Raw genomic sequence first — 24,305 nt, forward strand, 5'->3', positions numbered from 1 at the left:
CATTCTTAATTACAAACTGTGATTTTAAACATCTTTTTCACAGACTGAAACTTTCATTTGAGAAAGTTAGTTGAAATTCTTCACAACATAATTCAAGGTAGGAGTGATTCATCCTCCACCCTTTGCCCCACAAGGTCAATGTCATCTGCTCACTCATTTTCAGGACTGAACCCTTGCTTTTTCAATCACTGAATCAACTTTTGCTTTTCTTCACAAAGCCCCCAAGAGTCCCTGCCAGTGACAAAAGAACTAAAAACAATAACATACTGTCTCCAGATAGCATTGTCCTTCACTAAAAAACCCAGACATTTGATTCCATTCAATTCATTGTACTTTTCTCAAGCAAGTCTTACAGATTCGTCATTTGAGAGAAACCATGTTCTTCAATAACAACCAAGCTTGAAAAGCCACTGCATACATTTCTTTTTTCAGAAGTGAAATTTTCATCACCATTATGGCTAAAATAAAAGGCATTTCAAAAGATATTATAAATGACCCTTTCCTCTTTACAGGGAAGAGTGGCTATTATGAAATCTTTGCAGAAACTACTTCTTAATGTTGGGATTAATTTAAATGTTTGATTTTTTTGGTCTCCAGTTCTATTAAAGTTGAGTAAGTGAAAGATAGAAGATCCCTAGATCTTTATTTGGCTTAATACAAAAAGATTCTCTAAAATAAGTGACAAAAAATTACCTAAAGCACATGCATAAGTTTTCAAAGAACCATTGTGCTTGAGAGCTAGAAGGACCTTAAAATTTACTGGTAGAAACTATGTACAAGGAAACTAAAGCTCCTTAATCCATAAGGTGATTGACCCCAGCTATTACTTCCCCCAGTCATTCTCATAGTCATTTCATAATTTCCCTATACCATTCACCCAGAGCAGGAAAGGTGATGGTATGGTCATAAGATGTGGACGGTCATGATTTTTTTTCAAACTGTTAATTAGCCTTGGTTTAACTATCACAGTATCAAAGAGAGATGGCAAACTTGCCAGTCTCAGAAGCTAAAAAAATGTTTAGGTAGCTGTGAACCAATACTACCAAAAGTCAGTAACAAGATTTGAACCTATTTCTAAGACAATTAGACTATGAAACATTATGAGGGAAATGAAAGTTCACTAAGATCCTGCAAGTGCTTATGTACCTCCCCAAATCAGCTATTTGCTTCCTTCCCACTAGAGTATTAGGCAAGTGATGCATTAGTTTCATGTTCAGATTTATAGACAATATGAAGTTTATCTACTTGAGGGGGAAAGCCCTGGTAGGTGCCTTCTGGGCTTCACTGTAACACCAGTCAACCAGAAAAAAAGTAGGCAGTAGTGTCTAATACAAATCATACCCACTTCAGAGACCAGGAATCAGGTAAAAAAAATCCCTTCTTCCCAAATATCTGGCACCTACAGTCAAGATAGAAGACCTGTCTTCTTTACCTGTCTTCAATCTCATTTTTGCTACTGCACTTTAAAAGTGCTCATAAACAAGATCAGGAAGATGAGGTGGAAACCTCTCTGGTCTCTAGGAGAGAAAGAATCACTCTTTTTCCCCACATCATTATTGAACTTCTGGAGTAGAGAATCCAGCTCTTCCTAACAGGATTTTATAAGTGGCCTGGGCTACTTTGACGAGGGCTGGGGCTCAGTGAGGTCTTAGGTCATGAACAGGCAACCTTCTGGAAGATGAAGAAGGTTTACAGATAACTGTTTATTAATCAGAAGACCCTGTCTTGGCAGTGATGAAGACAGCTGACTTGACTTCTCTGCAAAGGTGATGAAATGGGCTCTGGTGGGAACAATAATGCTCTATCTCCCAGTCTTAGTGGTATGTACACAGGTGTTTCTTTGTGGCCCTTTGAGGTACACACTTTCATCTGCATTCACTCTTTTTGTGTTCTCTATTTTTTTAATTTAATTGCAAAAGAATTTAATTGCAGATTCCAGAGACACAAAACAAGATATCTAAATTCAATAAGTTAGTATAGCCTAAAAAATCTGAATTTTTACCAAATTCTCATAACCTGATTCTGATCAAAGTACTCTGAGGATCACACTTCAGATATTTGCTTATTATTTCTATGGGTTTGAACTCTTTACTTTTGGAACTTGGCATTTCAAACACCACAATGAGAGGAGGCAGCTTACAATAAATAGACACACAATTCTTCCAATTCCAGATATTATCACTTTACTATACAAAAAAACCCCTAAACATTGACAAAAGAAAATCAAAAGAAGTTGCATTTTTAGACCACATTGGAAAAGTTACAAAAGAGTCTGATAAACAACAACATAAAACATCTCCGTACCATGTAAGTACCACCCAGAGAAATCCAGTCAACCATTTTACCATAGGTTGAATGTTTAGTACCTGAAGGTGAACCCAGTGCCCTCTTGGTTTATCATTTTCCCATAAAAAGATAAACCTTAGCATCTATATAAAACATGAAATTATTGTCAATGAACTTTATAGAAATAAAATTTTGTTAAAGAAAATAAAATATTAAAAAGATGACATAGGTTAGCTGCCAGTCAATATTAATGTTACATTTTCTTAAGATGCATTCAGTTATATCAGCCGAGGCAACACTGTTGAATTATTTTGAAGATCTGACTATAGAGTGCTGCTATTCCAAGTGATCTTGCTATGACATAATTTTATTTTACATATGTACAGATCATGTTATTGTATATACACATCAAGGAACTACTCTAGTCAACACATCTCAATGGTAGTGCCTATTTTTCAGGCAGAAAGTTTTCCTTTGGCCTCTTGCTCCCAGCATGGGGCATAGGAAGCCATTTCTTTCCAAGAATTCACTACATTCGGGGAAGTCCGTACTCTTAGCTGGTTTTCCTCATGGAATGATGAGCAGTATTAAGAATTTGGATGGATAAATAGTGTCTCTAGCTGAACATTTCAAACATTAGCTACACTTTTGATTTCTGTGCTTCTACGAGACTGTATGATCCTTTCATGTTGGCTCTTCTAGCAAAGTAAATGATCATTCCAATGGCTGGTATTATTAAGGAAGATGCACAATAGAGCACGAGAAGTTCAGGAGAAAAATAGTCCTTGTTATTTTCTCTTCCTGGAAAACAACAAAATGGGTGCAATTAATGTCTAGTACAAAAACTTTTTTTGATAGTAGTAATTACATGTTTTATTTTAACAGTACAACTAGTTCTCTAAATCAGAGTGAATCAAAACAGTGATAAGGGCCAGCAGGACCCAAAATGTGTATTTCTCTGAATTACCCAAATAATCAGTTGGCAGTTGCTATGATCATGATGAGTCTAAAAATGACAGTTGTTGACTTACACAAAGTTGTATCCAAATAGAATCAGGTTCAATTGTAGAATGGAAGCAAGGGCACAACTTTCTAGAGCTCGTTTACAAAAGCGAGAATTGGGGAAGAGTATTTGCTTTGGAATATATAAAAATCTACTAAAGAACTAGGACTCTGCTGACCATGAATTGAAATGACTAATTAATTCTCCAAGAAAATCCTTGTAATATCTAAAGTGTAACCATTATAGTCAAATACCATATGTGATAGTAAGAAAAAGAATTCTTGCTGAGAGCTTTTTCAGAGATATATACAAAATTTTAAATTTTGTATCTCTGAAGAGGGTGTCTTAATATATGTTATTCCTCTTCAGCATTTGTATCATCTCTTGATAAACTGAAGTTCTTTGGATAGTACATTTTAGTTCAAATGTTGCCTACTCAGAGGCATTCGCTGACCCACATCTTCCCCAGCTTAAATTAGGAACCCTGATATACTTTCATAACTCACTGCACTTTCCTCTCATAGCTCTTATCACTGCTTGTAATGAAGCATTTGTTTGTATGATTATCTATTAACTTTGGTCTCCTCTTACAGACTATAAATTACATTAGACCATGTTATCAATTTTCTTTTTGGTCCACCAATGAATAGCCAGTACCCTCTCATGGCTTGGAGTAGTTGACACCCAATAAATATTTTTTGAATAGTAATGCATTTCTTTTCGTTCTACAACCTATCACTTTGTCATTTAGTTGTAAATTGGGTACAGAAGGTAAGAGTTTACAGAACTAAAATTAGTACTTTTTCCAATCTACTAAAAATCATCTGACAGCTGCAATAACTATTTGACATCTTGACCTTATAAGAACATCTGGGGAAGATAACATGGCATTTACTGGAAGCTCATCTCTATTTATACTTCTGTTTGGGGCGCCTGGGTGGCTCAGTCGGTTAAGCGGCTGCCTTCAGCTCAGGTCATGATCCCAGGGTCCTGGGATCAAGCCCCACATCGGGCTCCCTGCTCGGCGGGAAGCCTGCTTCTCCCTCTCCCACTCCCCCTGCTTGTGTTCCCTCTCTCGCTGTGTCTCTTTCTGTCAAATAAATAAATAAATAAATAAATAAATAAAATCTTTATTTATACTTATGTTTGCCCAGCATTGTATGACCTCACAAGTATTCAATCTCTTAAAGTAGCATATATGTTTTCTGTCTTTGAAGAAATCTGACTTTGGCGATGACTACATTCCCTCTAGAAGTTTCCAATCACTGGAAATCAACCAAATAGAAAAGGATCATGATGGTCAGATGACAGGAAGTCAATTTTTTCAAATTATTAAAATCAAAAAGTACTTAACCCTAAACATAATGAAAACTGCCTCATCTTTCTACTTTCCTTCACTAGAGTAGAACTAGTCAAAGTGTAAGTGTTATATTTTAATGGATGTCCATTATCATAATGATGGTTAGGCATCAATACTGACAACATGCTGCACAATGGTATTTCTACTCCTATTGTTTTCTTTTCAATTTAATAAATGTTATCTTTTGCCTTCACTTGTCCCTTCAGGCATCTGCAGTCAAATACAAATTTGCTGCTGAGTCGGTTACCAGGGCAACCTTCAAACACTATTTTTTATTAGCTGTATAAACACTGAAAATCCTAGACTCCCAACCATTCCTATCATTGGAATACATTCAAGCCAAAACAAAGAAAAACAAAAGTAATTTTAAAAAACTCAGCTAAATAGAAAGTTAAGCTAGTTCGAAATACCAAGGAAAAATGGCAAATTTTTGTCTCTATTCATTTGCAGTTACTTTAAACTATAGCTTGGGGGCATGAATTTCTTAGTTGAGTGCCTAAAATGCCTTGATAGTTCATGTAAGTAATGAATGAAAAATGGCAAATATGTAAGTTACTCACTTAATAAAGCAATTAGAAAAGACAATGTGTGAGAGAGTTTAAAAAGTAGAGAAGCTTTGATATATCTTTAAAAGAGGATCATTAACTGCAAACAGAATTACAAAAATGTTAGAAGTTCAATTTTCTGGGCCTAGGCTTAATTAAAAGTGGACTAGAGGCATCAAAGATGAAAAGAAATAGGAATGAATGAATTTCAACCTAGTTGTAACTGAGATCTCAATCCGTCCAGAATCATCCCCAATCCCATTAGAAGCACTGAGTACATATACCCCCATGTCATTTTGAGTAGCATGACACAAGGTAAGTGTTCCATTCTTTGAACACAGTAATTTCATTGGCCAGATCAACTCTTTTCAGGATAATCGCTACAGGTGGATGACCAAAAGTTTTACATAAAATTATGATATTTTCCCCTTCTTTAACATTTCTAGATGGATGAATTGATATTGTCATGTTTCGAGGAGATACTGTGAAGACAGAAAACATAGGGTAAGGCTTGCAATGTTGAGAAATTTGGCCAAATGAGTAGAACTTTTACCTGTTTTCGGACCTAAGTTCAAATTTTCTTTACACTGACATGTGGTTGCAAACTCTGATAGCCAAGTGCACAGGCTCCAAGAGTTGCATTTGTTTGCAGTCCTGTTCACCCCAAGTGTAGCTTCCAATACAAGGCATGGGGACTGATTAGTAAAGGCTAACATATTCTGCTTACACCAATAAGATCAACAGATCCTACTGTGCATTCACAAGAGGGGTTAGGAAGTTAAACGGCCCCTGAAGTTTCTTTGCTGAGGCCATTGCTCACCCCACCCCTGCTCAGAATAGGGTAGGATGGACAAGGGGCTTGGACTTTTAAGAAAGCAATTTTGTAGTCTAAAGATTCTTTTATGTTGTTCAGCATCAAGATTGCCACTTCTGATTATTATCTTGAAAGAAGTCAATCCAGAAAATAGGCAACTAATCCATGTTCAGAGAACAGCGTTCCCTTTTGGTAGGAGGGACAAGAGTCTGGGTATAAACTTTTTTCTTCATTGTGCCAATCCTACTTCTTTAGTTTCCTTATCACCTCCAGGGAATGGTTTTGAACGTATGTTTAAACGCTTAGGAAATGCAAGACTTCAGAGACCAATGATGAATTGTCAACTTTGAGAAAAGCAAATGGGAATCCTGTACTCACCAATGATTAATGTCAACTTCCTGTCTAAACTCCATAGGATAGGACAGCTGTGCATGATTATTTTAGGGAACATTGAGAAATAACCATAGTCAACATGGAATTCAGCTCCATTTTGCCAACTCATTTACCTGATCCTGGAAAATCTTTACAATCCACCAAACCTCTGACTATTATTAAAAAATCACCAAAAACAAAAACAAAAAACTAACTAACCTTTAACATCAAGGGTTAAACTTCTTAATTGCAAGCCAACCTCATTTTTAGATTCACATTCGTACACTCCCGCATCCTCTAACTGGACCTTGTGAATGGTATATGCACCATCTCTGGACTTTAGCACTGTGTCTCCCGTCTCTGCTTTTTTCTTCAGGATTATCCAAGTTTTTGGAACATTTCCACATGTACAGGAGATAATGACAGTGTCTCCTTCCTTGACACTCTTAGAAGGAAAAGCTATAAGTTGTATGTCTTTCGGAGCAACTGTAAAGAGAATTTAAAAGGCACCTCTGATTGGGTGAAATTTATAAACCACTTTCATATTAATTTAATGACAGCAACAATTAGCTGTCAGGGACCTATTTGTGCTTACTGTTTGCATTAAATGTTTACAGGGGCAAGTAAAGAAGTCAAGGATTAACTGGTTTGTTATAAATGATCGTGTTTTTAATAAGATAAGACCTGTCTGTACTTCTCTCATGTCCCTTAATCTAATTCTTTATCCAGACTAGCCAAAAAATGGTATTTGATAAACAGCAATAGAATTCAAATGTGAAAAAAAACCATTTCTTTCTGTCACAATGTTGTGCAAAGTTTTACTTTGAAGTACAAAGGTCTTTACAGGCTTCTGAGTTTTGAGTTGGATTTTCCTGGATCAAGTTATGCAGAGATGGTTTTCTTACTATTCTTTTTTTTTCCTTACTATTCTTAACAACCATAACTACCATTTACTAAGTGGTGGGCACTGGGCTAAGTATTTGATATGCAACATCTCTATTAATACACAGCCCATGGAAGAAGGTATCCTATCACCATTTTATAAGTGAGATTCCCATTAAGTTCATCTATTTTTGTGACTTGATTTGAGATTCTTTCCCCAAACACAGCTATGGAACCATGATATCCATCCTAAAGGCTTTCTTTAAGGTTGTGCATTGCCTTCCAAGGTTGTTTATTTAAAATACAAATTATCACTAAAATGAAGTAACAAGAAAATCACTAATACCTTAGTGGAAATAATACCGGGGAGTAAGAGAGCTCCAGTGGCGGGGAGGGGGGAGGAAAGGAACCTTTTTTTTAATCCCCAAAAGGGAGGGGTGGGGAGAAATCCAAATAGATCACTTCATGCTTTTGCCCAAAACTGCCTATGGATTCAACCTGTCAACTAGGAATTGTTTTGTTCTCAGTCTTGGCTCTCTGTCCTGGAAAGAGGGGTTCTGGAACTGATAACTGAAGCCATTATAGTGGTTCTATGGCAACAAGTTGATGAACCAGAGGCATGGACACTGCTACTTTTAACCTCAAAATTTACAAAAGGTTTACATGCCTTCTTAGGCTTCTAAGCAAATACTAGCATGTACCTTGTAAGAATACCACTCAGAGTCTAGTTCTGCCAGATATGGTTGCTTTAATCCTAACTAATTTCCAAATACATATATATCTCATCCTATCCCTATTTCAACACCATAATCATTGCCTCATAAGTGTAACTGGATCTCCTGGCACCATTCCTGCAGCTAGCATTCCACTCGAGGTTAAAGAATTTTAGGATAAGAGATGTGGAATGGTTTATGAGGAAGTACCATTCCAGGAACTTCCCAAGCATAGGAAACATCAGGAGCTCTTCAAAACTCCCAATCTATGTTTTTAGTAAAAATTTTGGTTCCAGAGAGGACTTTGTTCAAAACCAGCAACAACCAAAATAATACTAGCAATAATAACTCATTAATCACATTTTACTTACCTTGGATAATTAATTCTACTTCTTTTCTGCTTATTCCAGCCTGGTTAATCCCTTCACACACATAAATACCAGAATCTTCCATTTTTGTAGAAGTTAAGGTGAGAGTTGAATTCTCAGAAAGAGGCTGTAGATGCCCATTATTTAGCTGCCTGCTCCACAGGATTTCTGGAGCTGGAAGGCCATTGCTAAAGCACGTCATATTCACAGAACTACCTTCCTCCAGGATGGAGGAGGGGCTGACCAAGATGGTTGTATCCCTGGGGGCAACTGAAAAGGTAGGGACACTTGTTAGTTTGACCCTTTATACCCTGAGTTCCAAAAAGTCTTAATAATGTTGCAAAATTGAGCTATGGATTTAATGGATTGGAACCATTTATTAATGTCAATAACTTTACCAAAGGAAGGTTTCTGTCCCCATTTACTTAAGTAGACAGAATAATAGACAGTAGAATGTGAACATATCATGGATGTTTTCTAATAGACATTAGTTCTATAGAAAGTCTCTTACTACAAAAAATGGGTGATCACTGATAGTGTGTATCGACATTTACGGTACATTAAACATGACCAAAAATTATTTGAATCCCTTACAAGAAGGTGGAGTTCATTTTTCCACATCTCTAATCTTGGCTGGCTTCGTGATTCACTTTGACCAATATAACATGAAAGAAGTAACACTGTAGGATTTCCAAGCTTGAGCCTGCTTTCATTATCACCCCTCCGAAACGCAGCACTCTGGTGACTAAACCTATTCCACCTTCCTTCAGGAGGAAACAGCACATAGAGAAAGGGAGGCCCAGAAACCCCAGAGAAGATTCCAGACATACAAATGAGTCCATCTGTGACCAGCCATCCCCCACTGACCTGCCAATTGACTGAAAATGCTTGGGTGAGTTCATCTGATACCACAGTGAGGAGATGAACTGCCCTTCTGACCCCTTCTAGAATTGCCAACTCATGGAATCATAAGCTAATAAATTATTGTTGTTTTAAGTGTTAGGAGTGGTTTGTTATAATAATTACTTTAAAATTTCTTCCCCAGTTACTTTTTTTTTCCACAGAGGTTTTAGCTCTTAACTTCATGTTAACTATTGCCTGACAAACATGATAAGAAATCCATATTTAAATTGTGGTTACATCACACATGTACTTACCGTTAACATAAAGCGTCTGTGTACTCTGCCTTTGTTTGGGTTCAAATTCCATTTCACCAACATGTAACTGAGCCAGACAAACAAGAACTTTTCCAGCATCTTCAGTGGTGGGGATGAAGGTCATTTCCAAACTCTTAGTCTCCAGAGATTTCTTGTCCATGTCCTCCAGAAAGGTTTTACTCTCTATGATACTCTCCCCCTTAAATAATTCAATCTCCAGCCGGTCAGAAGGATACACACTAGGAACCTCGCAGCTCACAGTGACTGGGTTTCCACTCACTAGTAGACCACTCATCTCGATCTCTGGATCTCTAGGGAATGCTGCAAATATCATGTAAAAATGATGTTTATATGTGACCATTCAAAGGAAAAATGGAACTAAATCTCTATTAAATGCAAAGGCCTCAAAATGACAGTTTTAACTCACTTGGGATAGAATGATCACCAATACATAAATAATGACATTAAGCATACATATTTATGATATTAAATATAAATAAGGCTATCAACAAAAATACTTAATACATGAATCAATCAAGAAATAAATATACTGGGGCGCCTGGGTGGCTCAGTTGGTTAGGCGACTGCCTTCGGCTCAGGTCGTGATCCTGGAGTCCTGGGACCGAGTCCCACATCGGGCTCCCTGCTCAGCGGGGAGTCTGCTTCTCCCTCTGACCCTCCCCACTCTCATGTGCTCTCTATCTCATTCTCTCTCTCAAATAAATAAATAAAATCTTTAAAAAAAAAAGAAAGAAATATACTTCCTATTTTTCTCTTCTTAGTGATATGCAATCTTTCTGACAGCCATGGACTGGTCTTTTGGAAGGAACATGAGTTTCCACCATCTTATTTAGCAACTATACATTTTAAATGTTTTAAATATTTCCCATGATGTATTGAATATTAATTGTGTGTTGTTCTCTTAAAATGCATTATCTCGGTCTTTAAAACAGCCTGATAAAATAGGTGTCGTTTAACTTATTTTATAGGTAGGAAAACTTACAGAGAACTTATTTTATAGTTAGGAAAACTTATAAACCTTATAGAAGCTCAGAGACTCTCATTAGGTATTGTATCTATTAAGCCACTGAGTTGCGATCAGAACCCTTATTTCTCTGAGCTCAGAACCCAGGCTTGGTTTCACAGAGCTGTGTAGCCTCTGGGTATCAAATAAGACCCACAGGGCAGTTCTCAATTTAGAAATTTTAATTTCCAATGGCCAGGTTTAGACAGTAAATTTTAAATGTTTCTCAGACAGTATTTGTAGTTAACAAAAAGCTATGAGATTTAGATTCTAAATAATTACACTACGTCTTATGCAAACCAATAAAAATAAGACTAAAATAGTTATCAAGAATAAGAGCCATGTGAAAACTTTTTCTCCTTAAGCCAGATGTTGTTAAACTTTCAAATATTTCCATATTGCAGTAAGGCTGTACCACAGGTTCCCCTTTCTGTTGGGAATGTGCCTACATCAGCAGATCCTGGATTCTGGGTAATGTGATAACCCAGTAAAATTTACCCTTATTTTGAGAGGTTCAAATCCCTTCACAGACATACTCGAACCCGTGCTAAACAAAATCCTGATGGGCAACACAAGTTTGGGCAGGTTTTCTGGTAGAAAATGTTCTACTTTCTCTTGAATTCAAGGCGGAGAAACTGTCTCAAAGTAATCCATTTTCAGGTCACTATGCATATTTTGTCATTCATTCATTACAATGGAGGAATTCCAGGATATCGAATTCATAGAGATTCGAGGCTGGAAATGATTTTTATTAAGGTGACAGGAATAACAAGAAGAAGTGCGGCGGACGCATGCAGTGGAATCAAGATTAAGATCTAGTGCTAACGTCACCTGAGCAGCTGCCACTGGCCATCCCCTAGGACCAATATCACTACCTGTTTTCATTCTGGGCTTTCTCCTGCTCCCCCCTGCCTCATTTTTTCTCTCACCCTCCCATTCAGCTTTCCGAATGTGCCTTCAATATAGTAGGCTCAGGCCTCACCCTCTGTTCAAATAGCTGAGCAATAGTAACCCCTCTCCAGTCATCTGAATGGGTATTGACTCTCAATCTTTGCTCACTACTACTTCTGAACACCCCCGTACACACAGAGGGGATGGGAAGCAGTGAATATGTAGGGCGTTCAAGTGCATGATGACAGAGTATTGCCAAGACACAAACGAAGGACTGTGGATGCTGTGTACGTCTATAATATACACTTAAGATTTGAGCCAATTAAGTTGTGTCAGAAATTCTGGTTCAGAGATTTAGGAACAATTCACAAGGCTAAATTCCCTTTCTAAACACATGGATCTCATTGTGTATCCCAGACTTGCATTCTGTCTCTTTCAATAAAACTGAGGGGGGAAAACAGCAAACAATTCTGAAAACCACTTACAGTAGAGGTCCACACTAATTCTCTTTTCCAGTTTCTTATGGCCACAGGTCACAGTGCACAGGTAAGAATGTTCATTCTCAAAATTCACAGGGCTCAGGGTCAGCGTGGATTTGGTCCCCTCAGTCTTCACCTGCCCACTCAGAGGGCTATCTATCTGTGTTCTCCAAGAGAAAGAGGGGGACTCACAGCCTGTGACACCACATGTCAACACAACTGAGTCGCCAATCTGAGCAATAACCTGGGGTCCGGGGGAGATCTCAACAGTGAATGGTTTCTCTAGCGGAAAAAGAACAAGACAAAAAGAAGATAAGATTCTTTTCTTCCTTCACCACATTCCAATATAAATATGGTCTTCCCCCCCCTACCCCCCCAATCTCTTTTTAGCTAACATCTGTGCCAAGAAGAAATTACTCCTTTCCACCTTGGGACCATCCAGAAAGATGTTTTAAAGAATGAACCCACAAGAGTTCATTGACTCATTCATTTAACAGAATGAATGTGGATAAAAACGTGTCAGGACAGAAGTTGGCATCTTTTCATGACAATAATTCAGTCTCTCCTCAGCTGTAGTTTATCAAATATCTGTAATAGCGGACAACAGCTCAAACAATGTAAGAGGTTCCAGTGTATAAGGGTTGTGTAAACCACTTTGCCTGTATTAATTATCTCATTTAATCCTCACAACTTAATCCTTCTCTTTCACTTTCTCCTGCTTCTTCTCTTTATTTTCCTCTTCTTCTTTCTTCTTCCCCCATCACCCTCCTAATCCTCTTTCTCCTTACAGAAATTTAGGCTCAGAAATGCTAAATAACCTTATCTAGTTTGCAACTGGCAAAATTAGGACTTGAAGCCAAGTGGGTCTGATTCAAGATCCCAGCTTTTCAGTTGCTTGAACAACTAAATCAAGTCACCCTCATGTGGAGGGTGCAAGATCTTGCCTCACCCTCTGTTCAAATAGCTGAGTAATAGTAACCCCTATCTAAGAGATAAAGCAAGATCTAAGAGAAGTTGTGGGAAAAGCTACAAAAATATGTCTTCCGATTAGATGCAATGCCCATAATGGACCAGCGCTTAAGAGTTTCTGTGCCAACAATATAAAGTTATACCATTGAAAGCACACAGAATCACATTGAAAGCAAAGTCAAAATCTAAACATGAAAATGATATGCAAGCCACCTCTGAAATTTGTTTGATGCAGTACGAAAATACTTTCAATTAATTCAGGAACTAAAAACTGAGATAGGAGGGCAAACTGCTAAGTCTCAAATATCCAGAGGCGTTCTTTGGCTACAGTGCGGTCCCTGCTGGACCCACAGCCTGCCTTGGGATGCTTCCTGTCTAGGGAAAAAGGGAATTTCCAATCTCCACTCCCTGTTCCCTGAAGAAACTGGGAGTGGTTGGGCAACCCTGAAAGGGACAGATGAGACTCCACAGAAAATCACTAAAATTGTTCCCCCAAAGAGCAGACTGGAGATGGAGGAGAGAAATCTCAACATATAAGTAATCCAAATACACCACATTTTGCAGGTTTCTCATCTGCACCAGGAGAAGTTATTTTTCTCTTTGGTTTGTTACCGTGACATTGTAGTATCTTCCAAAGAAGGCTTTCCTCAAATTACCTCAATGAACTGATATGCTATTAGACTTTGAAAAAGAGAGATCATTCAGAACACTAACCAGAGTTTCTGAATTCCTTATATGCTAGTGTGGGAATGGGGAACTTGAAAACAGACCCACTTTCTGCCTGTGAAGCGCTCTCAGATCATTTTTTCCAATGGCTGCGTAATGTTACCAGGCAAACTTGAGCCCCCTGTGGAGTAATTCTTAGGTAACTGGAAGGTCCTTTCAAAGTTCAATTCTCTCTTCAGTACTTAAGGTTGTTAATGTCCTGGGGCGCCTGGGTGGCTCAGTCGTTAAGCGTCTCCCTTTGGCTCAGGTTATGATCCCAGCGTCCTGGGATCGAGCCCCGCCTCGGGCTCTCCGCTCGGCGGAAAACCTGCTTCTCCCTCTCCCACTCCCCCTGCTTGTGTTCCCTCTCTCGCTGTGTCTCTCTCTGCCAAATAAATAAATAAAATCTTAAAAAAAAAAAAAAGGTTGTTAATGTCCTGTGATGCAAAATTCAAAACAGTCCTCTCTAACCCCAGAGCGCATTTCCTTTTCACACTGAAATAGGATCTAGTTTATTAGGGGGTGGAGTTATCCAGGATGGGTGATTAGTTTCCCATGATTTTATTAGTTTAATACTTTCCCGGTCTCTTGAGAATGGTAACCTAACATCCCACTGAGTTAATCTACTGATGGTGAGTCTCAATTTTATTGTTTTAACCATCCAAATTTAAACCCTATGTTTTCATATTGTAAAATTTTGTGTTGCTCATGTTTACAATTTATGCAATCAATATTTACTGGACACCTATTTTGTGGTAAACACCCAAATATTAAAACACACAGGTACAGTTCCTGACTTTAAGGAGCTTGCAGTTTAATGAAAAGACATATTTAAATAGATACATTATTTTGGCTCTTACTAAAGTATATTTAAATTATCTACTTACATGCCTGTCTTTCCTCCCTACATTATAAGCTCTTCAAGGGCAGTCGCCATAACTTTTTCATGTCTGCCCCTAAAGTACCAAGCAAAATTCTTGGATTCTTGGACAAGGGCTCTTGATTAATATGTGTTGAACTAAACAGAAGTACACAAACTTCGATAAGAGGTGTTGAGTGTAGACAAAGGGAGGAATGACCAGCTTTGCCTAACACAATCTGGAATTGGAAGGCTGACAGGATCTTTGTCTTGAAGGATGGCTAAGACTTTGCCAGGTAAAGAAAGGGCACTCCAGGGAGAAGGAGCAACATGGACAGAGGTACAGGGACACCAGTGAAGCTACAAAGGTAGTTTCTGACCAGCTTATGAAGAGTTATTTTAAGAAATGTGAATTTTAAAATACATGCAATTAGGGTTTCATTGAAGTCATATATAATGAGTACCTTTTTTGTTTAAGGTATATACTCTGATAGCATTGCATAGTGTTGATTATCTTGCAGACAGAATGATAGCAGGATGACCATATGAAGACAATTAGCTGTTTAGTTAAAAAGTCACAGAGTTTTGATTAAAATGTGCCTGTGTTAAAATCATAGTAAATGCCCCTAGTGAGCAATTTGACTCTAGGCAAAGTATGAACTATGCTGAACCTGTGTTTTTATTTATCTTATAAGGTAGTGGTAAAGACCAACAAGACAACATATATAGAGTGGACAGTAGAATTCCCAGCAAATATGAGGCATATGATTGGTAGGAGCCATTATCCATTTCCATGAGACAATATGCTCTCGTCTGTAAAATGAGTATAAAATACTTACTCTTTAGTTATTTCTTGAAGATTACAGCTAACATATATAAAGTACCTGGCATATAGCTAGTGGTCAATGAATGCTGTTATTTAAAAAACATCTTGCAAGAGTCCAAGTCAGAGATGACAAACAGACAATGGCAAGAGGGTTGAAAAACTGAGGACAAATTCTAAGGATCATTTTGAGGAAGAAATGACAGGTTTGGTGATATGGAATGGGAACATGAATTTGGGAGTAAGCAGCATATAGTGGCCCAAACACTGGGAGTCCAGAGTGAGTAGAGATGAGGACAGATATGGTAACCTGAGAATACTAATATTCAGGCAGCAGAAGGAAAAGAGAAAGCCAAGGAATGAGGTGGGAAAGGAATGGTGAGAGATGGAAAAGACTCAGAAATGCAGAGCTGTGTGAGCTCTGGGAGGAAAGACTTCTGAGAGATATGAGTAAGATGAATATACAGTTGTGCTACGGGACTTGACATCAGATGGATCATCAATAAAACTTAAGGAAGCAATGTTGACATTGAAGTTGTCTCCTTATTGCACAAACCCCAATTATAGCACCTTTATCATTCCTTTCTCACAATCTACTTACCTTGAACAATTAATTCCACCTCTTTTCCATCTTTCCCGACCTGATTGACTCCTTCACACACATAAATTCCAGAATCTTCTATCCTCATAGCAATTAAAGTCAGAGTTGTGTTCCCAGAAAGGAGCTGTAGATTCCCATCATCTAATTTTTTGCTCCAGAAAATCTGTGGGGCTGGGAGACCCTCACTGGAACATGTCATTGTCACAGAACCACCTTCTTGCAGCCTCGTGGAGGGGTTTGCAGAGATAACTGTGTTCTTGGGTGAGACTGAAAAGGCAGGGCACACGATTAGTAACTGCTAGGCATCATCTTGATCCAACAGGGATAATGTATTTCTCTCACAGACTGTATTCATATGCTTTCACAAATTTGACAAACTTACTCTGTCATATTAGTGTAAAATCAGTATTGTGGGGTAATAAAAATCAGTCAATCCGATTTCAGACTAATCTGAGTGAGTTACTTTTTTTGATGTTTGGTATTTTCAGATGGCCACAGATACTCAGAAATTAAGAAAGACCCTTAGAGTAATATGGTTCAATCTCCCAGATAAGGCAGAAGTCCTCTTAGTATCCTTGCCAAGTGCTCATTTAAGTTGGCTTCAACACTTTTGGTTGAGGGAATCGCTGCCTTACAAAATAGTCCATTTGATTTGAAGACAGCTCTAATTATTAGAACAATTGAACTGAAACCTTCCTCTTTGTAAACAAATTTCACACAGTGACCATAGTTCAGTCCTCTGCTGTTACAGAAGAAATCAAATCCCTTTTCCACGACTGTCTTTCAAATACTTAATGATAGCTCTCTTTTCCAAGTTTTGTATTCTCTAGGAAAAATACCCCCATCTTGACTATGCTTTTCAAAATATTGATAAAATCCTTTCCATCTCATTCTCTTTCAGCTAAACATGCTATAGTTGGCAATACTTCTTTTAAATGTAGTGTCCAAAGCAAAACACAGCATTTTAGTCTAGAATGGAGTACAGTGAGTCCACTCCCACACAATTCTGGGACTACAAGCCTGCCTCAAATCTGCCCCCGGCCCCGGACTCAGGGAATGTGGAGGTAATCACACCTCATCTCCACTCTTCCATCCAATGCACATATGTATGTGTGAGCACATGCACATGCAGACGAGTTCGCGAGCGGGCGTGCATGCGCGTGCATGCACACACACACACACAGAAAACAAGTGCTCACCTTGTAAAATCTCTACAACTTAATCTTTCAGGGCACATTATAAGAGTTTGCAAAACATAATTAAAAACATCTCATTTGAGCCCACTTCCTACAACCCAGTCAGCTGGTATTATTACTCCCCTTTGATAGATTGGGAAATAAGGAAATTGAGTGACCCAAGTTCACACCAAATGGAGTCAGAAGTCTTCTCAACCCAAATCCAGTGCTCTTTTCATTGAATTATGCTGTTGACAAATATATTCTTGATGAATAAAAATGGAGTAAAAACTATAAACTAATGCCTTCCTGACTTTAGCTGACTAAATTCCCACAAAGACTAGACTACATCACACAAGTACTTACTGTAGACTTGTAGTTTTTTTGTAGTCTTCCTTTCTTTGGGCTCAAAGTCAATTTCATCAATGTTTAATTTTGCTCGGCAAACAAGAGCTTTCCCAATATCCTCTTTAGTAGGAATGAAGGTTGCCTCCAAACTCTTGGTCTCCAGGGACTTCCCCTCCATAGGCTCTAGAAATTCCTTATTCTTTAGGAGATCATCGCCCTTCAGCAGATTTATCTCCAGCCTGTCAAATGGGTAAACATCGGGGACCAAACATGTGACAGTGACTGGCTTCTCCAGTTCTAGGGGGTTACTCAGATGGATCTCTGGGTCCTTAGGGAAAGCTGTAAAGATCAAGCAAACACACATGAGTGGGCTTTCTGTTCATGTAATATAAGGTCTTTTACTGATTTAGTGCAGTGCAAACCAAATCTAATGTTTCTGTTAATAGTCTTAATTCATTGTTCAAATAGCCTTTTATGGTTTGGGGTGGGTTCACAAATCAGAATCAATCACCTTTTAGGAGTTCTTCAGCACTGTCCTGCATGTACCAAAGGTTGCATATTATTAGAGTAAAAGAAGGGAGAAGAAATTAATGTTTATTGGATACTTCTTTGTGCCCGTCACTGTGCTATTCATTAAATATAAATAATTTTCTTGTAACTCTAAGACATTTCACATTTCACAGATATGAAAACACAGACTTAGCACATTTGCATAACTTGCCAAAAGTCACACAGCTAGTAAATGGCAAGTCTGGGATTTCACTCAGGATTTCTATTATTCTGTACTGTTACTGAAGATTTACATTATATCACATTCTCTTATCTTAAGGCAGACATATGTCCACTTTACAGATAAGGAAACTGAGGCTCAGAATATCATTACAAAGAACAGTTATTGGGCACCATATGCTAAGAAATGAAGCGAGCGACATTAAATAATTGGTTCCTGAAAATGATGCCTCTGCCGGGAATTCATCCACCAGGAAGGTACATCTGTGCAATCTTTAAATTCTGGAAGGGAGATCTGCCTCCTGCAATGCCTGACTCAGTGTCCTAACCAGCACTCCACTTGAACCTTCCAGTGCCTAGGGAACAGGGAACGTGCTATTTCAGTCAACCATTGCTTCCTTTGCAAGGGCTAACTTTTCATTACAAACTGTCATGATGGTAACCCATTGGCTGGATTCAGGACTCTGTACAATAAGAACATAACGGTCCCAGCTCTAAAGAATATTACAATCAAATGTGGAATGGAGACAGGATTGTTAAACATAACGAGAGACAGATACTCTTGAAGAAAAGACCCCAGGAAAGATAATTAAAGCCAGAAGGGTCTTTAGTCCTCTTTTTTAAATCTTCAACTATTTGATGCTTGAGAGCAAAGACAAGGAACTGGAAAGGCTTTGCTATGTGAAAAAACAGTATTTTTAATTTTTCCACCAATAATTTCTATCCCTCGTATTCTGTAAGAAATGTGTCCATAATCTGCATAGTTTGCTGTCAGGTAATATAAGAATTTGCTACTTTTCCCTGTATTTACATAAGGGGGCTTTTCAAGGAGCTCACGAGGCTGCACAGACAAACTATGCATGTACAACCAGCATAATTGGAAGCAGCCGGCCAGGCACGGTTTCTTGGGATGCATTAGCAACACATGGAGCTTATTGAAGAATCAATTACGGATGCCGGGCAAAGCTGAGCTCCACCATAGCAGAAGGGAACCAAAATAATTATAAGATAATCAAATGGGGTCTTCATGAAGAGATGGCCATAAAGGATTGCAGGGTTTGTTTTGTTTCATTTTGTTTTGTTTATCTGAAAGAGTAGTCATCAATAATCAAAGACAAGATTTTTATTTCAGGTTGGTTCTTTACTCCTCTTGCTAATTTTATATGCTGGATCAAGAATGGATTGACATGCATTTTGGTAGAATGGCAAACTAGGGATGTTTATTAACATTCATGAGGCAAATCTAATTCATTACATCAATAAACTTGAGGTTGAGTGGTGGAGCATTAAGGCTTAATGGAACCAAAAACAAAAGCAACCCTCCTAAATTTATCTGTACCAAAGTCAAACGAGTGAAATGTTTGCAGATATTTTCCTTATGTCTAAGGGAAAACTCTTGTACAGAAGCCTATTACTAAATTACAGATCTCCTACTTAAGCTGATTTTAAGCACAAAATTGCGTAAGAATAAATAAGTGGAAAATCCCTGAAGAATGGAATTTGTAAACCATTTAGGCGTATGACCAAGTAAACATGTAAGGATATAATCAAATAGAAATTTTTGAAAAAGAAGATTAAAAAACTTCAGAGATCTTCATTTTATGGCTAAGAAAAGAAAAGCCCAGAGAGGCTGAATCTTACCCATGGTCACTATGTTTGTGGCAGAGTTAGAAATAAAGGCAAGGTTTGGATTCCTTTTCTAGTGCTAGTAGTCTTAAATTTCTTGGGGCAGTATGTCCTCTAGTCAAGAATCTGGACATGAGTATCCTTTCATTTTTTTTTTCTTTTAAAAATACCCTTTCTAAAAAAACTTATTTTAAAGCAAAATTAAGAGAACATCAAAGATCCTCTGAAGTACTCACAATAAATCTCCACCTGAATTCCTTTTTCCAGTTTCATAGATCCACAAGTCGCTGTGCACACGTAAGCATGTTCATTGTTGAAACTAACAGGATCCATGGTCAACGTGGAATTGGTCCCCTCATTTCTCACCTTCCCATTCAGCGGACTGTCTATCTGAGTTCTCCAAGAGAAAGATGGGGGCTCACAGCCCGTTGTACTGCAAGTCAGTGAAATGACATCACCAATCTGAGCAACAACTCTGTTTTCAGGGAAGATCTCCATTTTAAAAGCTTGAGCTGTGAAGACAAAAAAGAGAAAAGCAAACTTTGTTTAGTGTTCTACTCCCTCTGCTCTGTTCTAGTACAATGTCCAAAACACAATCTGGCTGATCTCTTTCGTAAATTTTGAACGAACTGCAAGGCAGCCAAAACGCACTGGAGTCACTGCCAGAGGTGTTGGAATCATGGAGAACTCTCAGTCGTGACCTTGATGCCCATTTATGAAAGTTGTTTTGGCATTTGCTAAGTTTAAGCTCATTATCAAGTACAGGAAACTGAAGAGATAGACCTCAGTAGAGATAGAATCCAATTATTTATTTGACACTGGAAAAAGATATCCAAAAAACATTAATTTATAGCTCCAACTATGACAATACCATGGTACATAGCAATACTCAATAGCACATTACATATTACATTCAATTGTTTTCCCACTTAAAAATCCTAGTGCCTTTCTTCACTACCATTGCACAACTGACTGAAGCCAAAATCAGAGCTGAAATGGAATGTGAGCATTTGGAACAGATCAAAGAAAGAACTTACAAACTGCAAACATCATCCAAAGTACATTTGAGGCTCCAAAGATCACGACCATCTTCCTAGGCACTTTTAATTGCTGCTGTGATGAGAACATAGTAGTCCCCAAACCTTTCTTTCTGTCCCACCTGGAAGTGTCCTGGAAGAGACTTTAGCCCCTAAAGCCAGGAAGGCTCAGTGAGGAGTGAAATGGAAAGTCTGCTCTTTATAAAGGGTCTTGTTGCAGAGACACAGAGGCGGAGGGAAATCCCTTCAAGGGGAAACCCGGAGCAGAGCCAGAAAAAAAGTTTCACTGACACCCAGCCAAGTCCAGGATTAACCCCTTCATTTGCTCTCAGTACTGAAACCAGTACTGAAGAATGAAACACTTCCAAGGTGATAAAATTAAAGCTGTTCCTGATTTTCACTACAAAAGGATTGTATGGTGACTAACATAACATAATAAAATAAAATAAATTTTTTTTAAAAAAGACCTGAGCTGAAAAAAAAAAAAAAAGGATATCTTTGCAAGAAAAATACAAGAGAACTCTCATTTCAGAATAATGCTCATTTTGGGGCGCCTGAGTGGCTCAGTTGGTTAAGCGACTGCCTTCGGCTCAGGTCATGATCCTGGAGTCCCTGGATCGAGTCCCGCATCGGGCTCCCTGCTCCGCAGGGAGCCTGCCTCTCCCTCTGACCCTCCCCCTCTCATGTGCTCTCTGTCTCTCTCATTCTCTCTGTCTCAGATAAATAAATAAAATCTTTAAAAAAAAAAAAAAGAATAATGCTCATTTCAAAATAAAGGAAAAGCAAGAGAGAGGAGGAGAGAGACAGAGACAGAAAGGGAGGGAGGGAGAGAAAGAATAGTAAATTATACTCCAGATTTTGAAGTGGCTAAATAACCACTATGTCATATGAACTAATTATTCTCCATTAAGACATATTTGCAAATTCTAAAATAGGGTCTAATTTTTCGCTTACAAGAAAAAAAGAAAAGCTCCTATCTTTTTATGAGTTATTTTTTAAAAAGAGAGACCACTTAACTTTTCAGTTTTATTCTTTCTACTCATAAAAATATTAATAAAAATAATTCTTTTAGCAACAAACGTCAACTTTCTGAAATGATTTCTGAAGTGGAAAGTAAAGGAATGTTACTAAAACAAGAGAAATAATTTTTCCCTTTTGTTTCAGGAAAGTTACCAATCCTTTGGTTCAGCTGCTTGTTGAACTGAAATTCTTTCACAGACTTAAATGCAAATGTATGGAATTCATCTGAAGTGGTAAATCTCTTGGATTGGACCACAGACACAATCAAAACATGAAAAATAATTTGGTTTTGTTATATGGGAGGTGATGATAACCAATCTGATGCTCTTCCTACCCCACCCCGCCCTACCCAGTGAAATTATTATTTTTTTAAAGCTGTTTTAAAAAAATGACAGTTTGGGCCTTGCACACACATAGCTCAAGTCTTTGCAAAATGCTTGCTAATCAAAAAGAAACCGGAATAGCCACTTCCTTGTATTATACACGTGCTGGTCTACCTCCTCCATTGGATCATCAGTTCCTTTAATGACTGGGACCAGTCCTTGTACATCATTGCACCTACCTCTACCTTACCAGTATCTAATGCATGGTTTTACACTTCATAGAAACAACAAAAGTCAGTAATAAATACTGTAAATTAAAATTTGGAAAACAGACTTTCAAAATGCTAGCAATCCTGTGTAAATACTGAATGAGAAAAAGTTGGATTCTACAAGAAAATACCCAAGCTCATTGACTCATGGGGATGTGGATAACAACCAGCCAGTGCTATGTAACGAAGGCCACAACTAAGGTTGGCTGGAGAGGCTTCTGGACATCTTCCTGAATACCGATGAGGATGGACTCACTAATGGACAAGGAAGGAAAAAGAAGTGGGAGAAGTGAGAGAAGCTATTCTGAGGCTCTGATATGTGTTACTTCACCTACCAAGTATCTAGGGATCAGAAAAGTGGCTTCAGGCAAAATAGGCTGGTAAACCAGTAACCTAGTGGTCCTTCACAAAGTTGTCCTCATGGAAGAAGATGATCCGAACCATTTATGTTGACTCCTTAACTTCAGAAGAAATCTAACAGGGATTAAGGAATTTTAATGTATTTCTCTGTACAAAAACAAGTGACTGATAGGATCTAATGAGCTCCCAAAGACCAAGTCTTGGTAAATAACTTCAGTTCTGAGTTTGGATATGATTCCAAGTTTTGAACATCGAAGAATTATCTGATCTATTGAATTAATTCATAGTGCTTTCAGCGAAATATTAGATGAAGTCCCTCATTATATCTTTGCTTTGCACTCCATTTGAGGTCCAATCTGCTTCTTCCAGACTGAATTGATTGTACTCTTCTTTTTTTTTTCTTTAAAGATTTTATTTATTTGGGAGATAGAGAGCACAAGCAGGGGGGGAGAGGAAGACAGAGGGAGAGGGAGAAGCAGGCTCCCTGCTGAGCAGAGAGCCTTATGTGGGGCTCGATCCCAGGACCCTGGGATCATGACCTGAACTGAAGGCAGAAGCTTAACTGACTGAACCACCCAGATACCCTGACTGTACTCTTCTATGGCCTCTCTACACTAATGTATACTGGTAACAGAGCACCTATTGTGTTATATTTATCTGTTAATAAATCTATCTTTCCCAATTTACAAACTCAGGCTTTTTTGTTTTTCATCTTAAAAATCTAGACCAAGATAAGGTATTCATTAAATTTTGTGGAATGAATGAATGAATAGAGTTGCAAGTGTAAGTACAACAGATTGGGGCTAATCTGCCTGGATAGAGAGTTACTGTGTTTTGTCTTTGAAATTGTTCAGTTCAACATTTTTATCAGCAACACAGAAGACATGATTATCTAATTTATTCATAATAAAAGACTGGAAAAGTTAGTTAACCTTAGAAATGACAGAATCAAGATCAAGAAGATCTCAAAGGATGATGAAGTGAAATTTAATAGGAATGCATTAAAATCTAGTATTTAAATGTAAGACATCAAATAGTTAAGTACAGATGGAGGACCATAATCCATAGGAAGATGGATTTCAGTGATCCATAAAGTGAACACCAGTTAACATTGCTATGAGAAGCCAAAATAGATGCAGTAAGCTCAAGCTGTACTCATAGCATTCAACCTTCTAATCATCTGAGGCCATCCAGGACCATATTGGGAACAGAGGTGTCTGATTCAGGATGCCATTTCTTATGACAGAGACAAAAGCAGAGAGTATTCAGAGGAAAGTGATGAGGATGGTAGACAACTCCAAAATCCTTGCTCTAGTAGGGAGCTATTGAAGGAACTGTATGTTTTGTTTGGATAAGGGACACCTACGAAGGTATGTAATAACTGAATGACTGCTATGTAGAGGAAGGAATACGCTTGTTACTCTGTGTTATACCAACGGCTACAGGTGGCATACATTGGTATGTGGTTACTAGATTATTAACTGTAGGAGGGCCAGGAATATGTGTGTCCTTTTACCAGGAGAGTTTCAGCATTTAACATAGTGACCAGTGGATAGTAAGGGCTCAG

General features: G+C 38.1%; 1 protein-coding gene across 2 annotated transcripts; it reads right to left on the reverse strand.

Annotated features, from left to right (window-relative positions):
• Positions 1-597: 597 nt before the first annotated feature.
• VCAM1 (vascular cell adhesion molecule 1) lies at positions 598-20,985 on the reverse strand. Of its 2 annotated transcripts, XM_035017918.1 has the most exons (9): positions 20,767-20,983; positions 19,966-20,241; positions 17,393-17,713; positions 15,852-16,118; positions 11,901-12,176; positions 9,501-9,821; positions 8,347-8,613; positions 6,600-6,866; positions 598-3,087 (listed from the first exon to the last, which is right to left on the reverse strand). In XM_035017918.1, the coding sequence occupies exons 1-9, from the start codon at positions 20,855-20,857 to the stop codon at positions 2,927-2,929; spliced, it is 2,247 nt and encodes a 748-aa protein (XP_034873809.1). In that variant the 5' UTR covers positions 20,858-20,983; the 3' UTR covers positions 598-2,926. The 2 variants fall into 2 exon arrangements, with proteins under 2 accessions (XP_034873809.1, XP_034873810.1); XM_035017919.1 differs by lacking the exon at positions 6,600-6,866 and having other exon boundaries at positions 20,767-20,985.
• Positions 20,986-24,305: the final 3,320 nt, after the last annotated feature.

The sequence above is a fragment of the Mirounga leonina genome, unplaced genomic scaffold, assembly GCF_011800145.1.
Source record: "Mirounga leonina isolate KUSES-001 unplaced genomic scaffold, KU_Mleo_1.0 Mir_173, whole genome shotgun sequence".
In the NCBI taxonomy this organism is placed as follows: Eukaryota; Metazoa; Chordata; class Mammalia; order Carnivora; family Phocidae; genus Mirounga; species Mirounga leonina.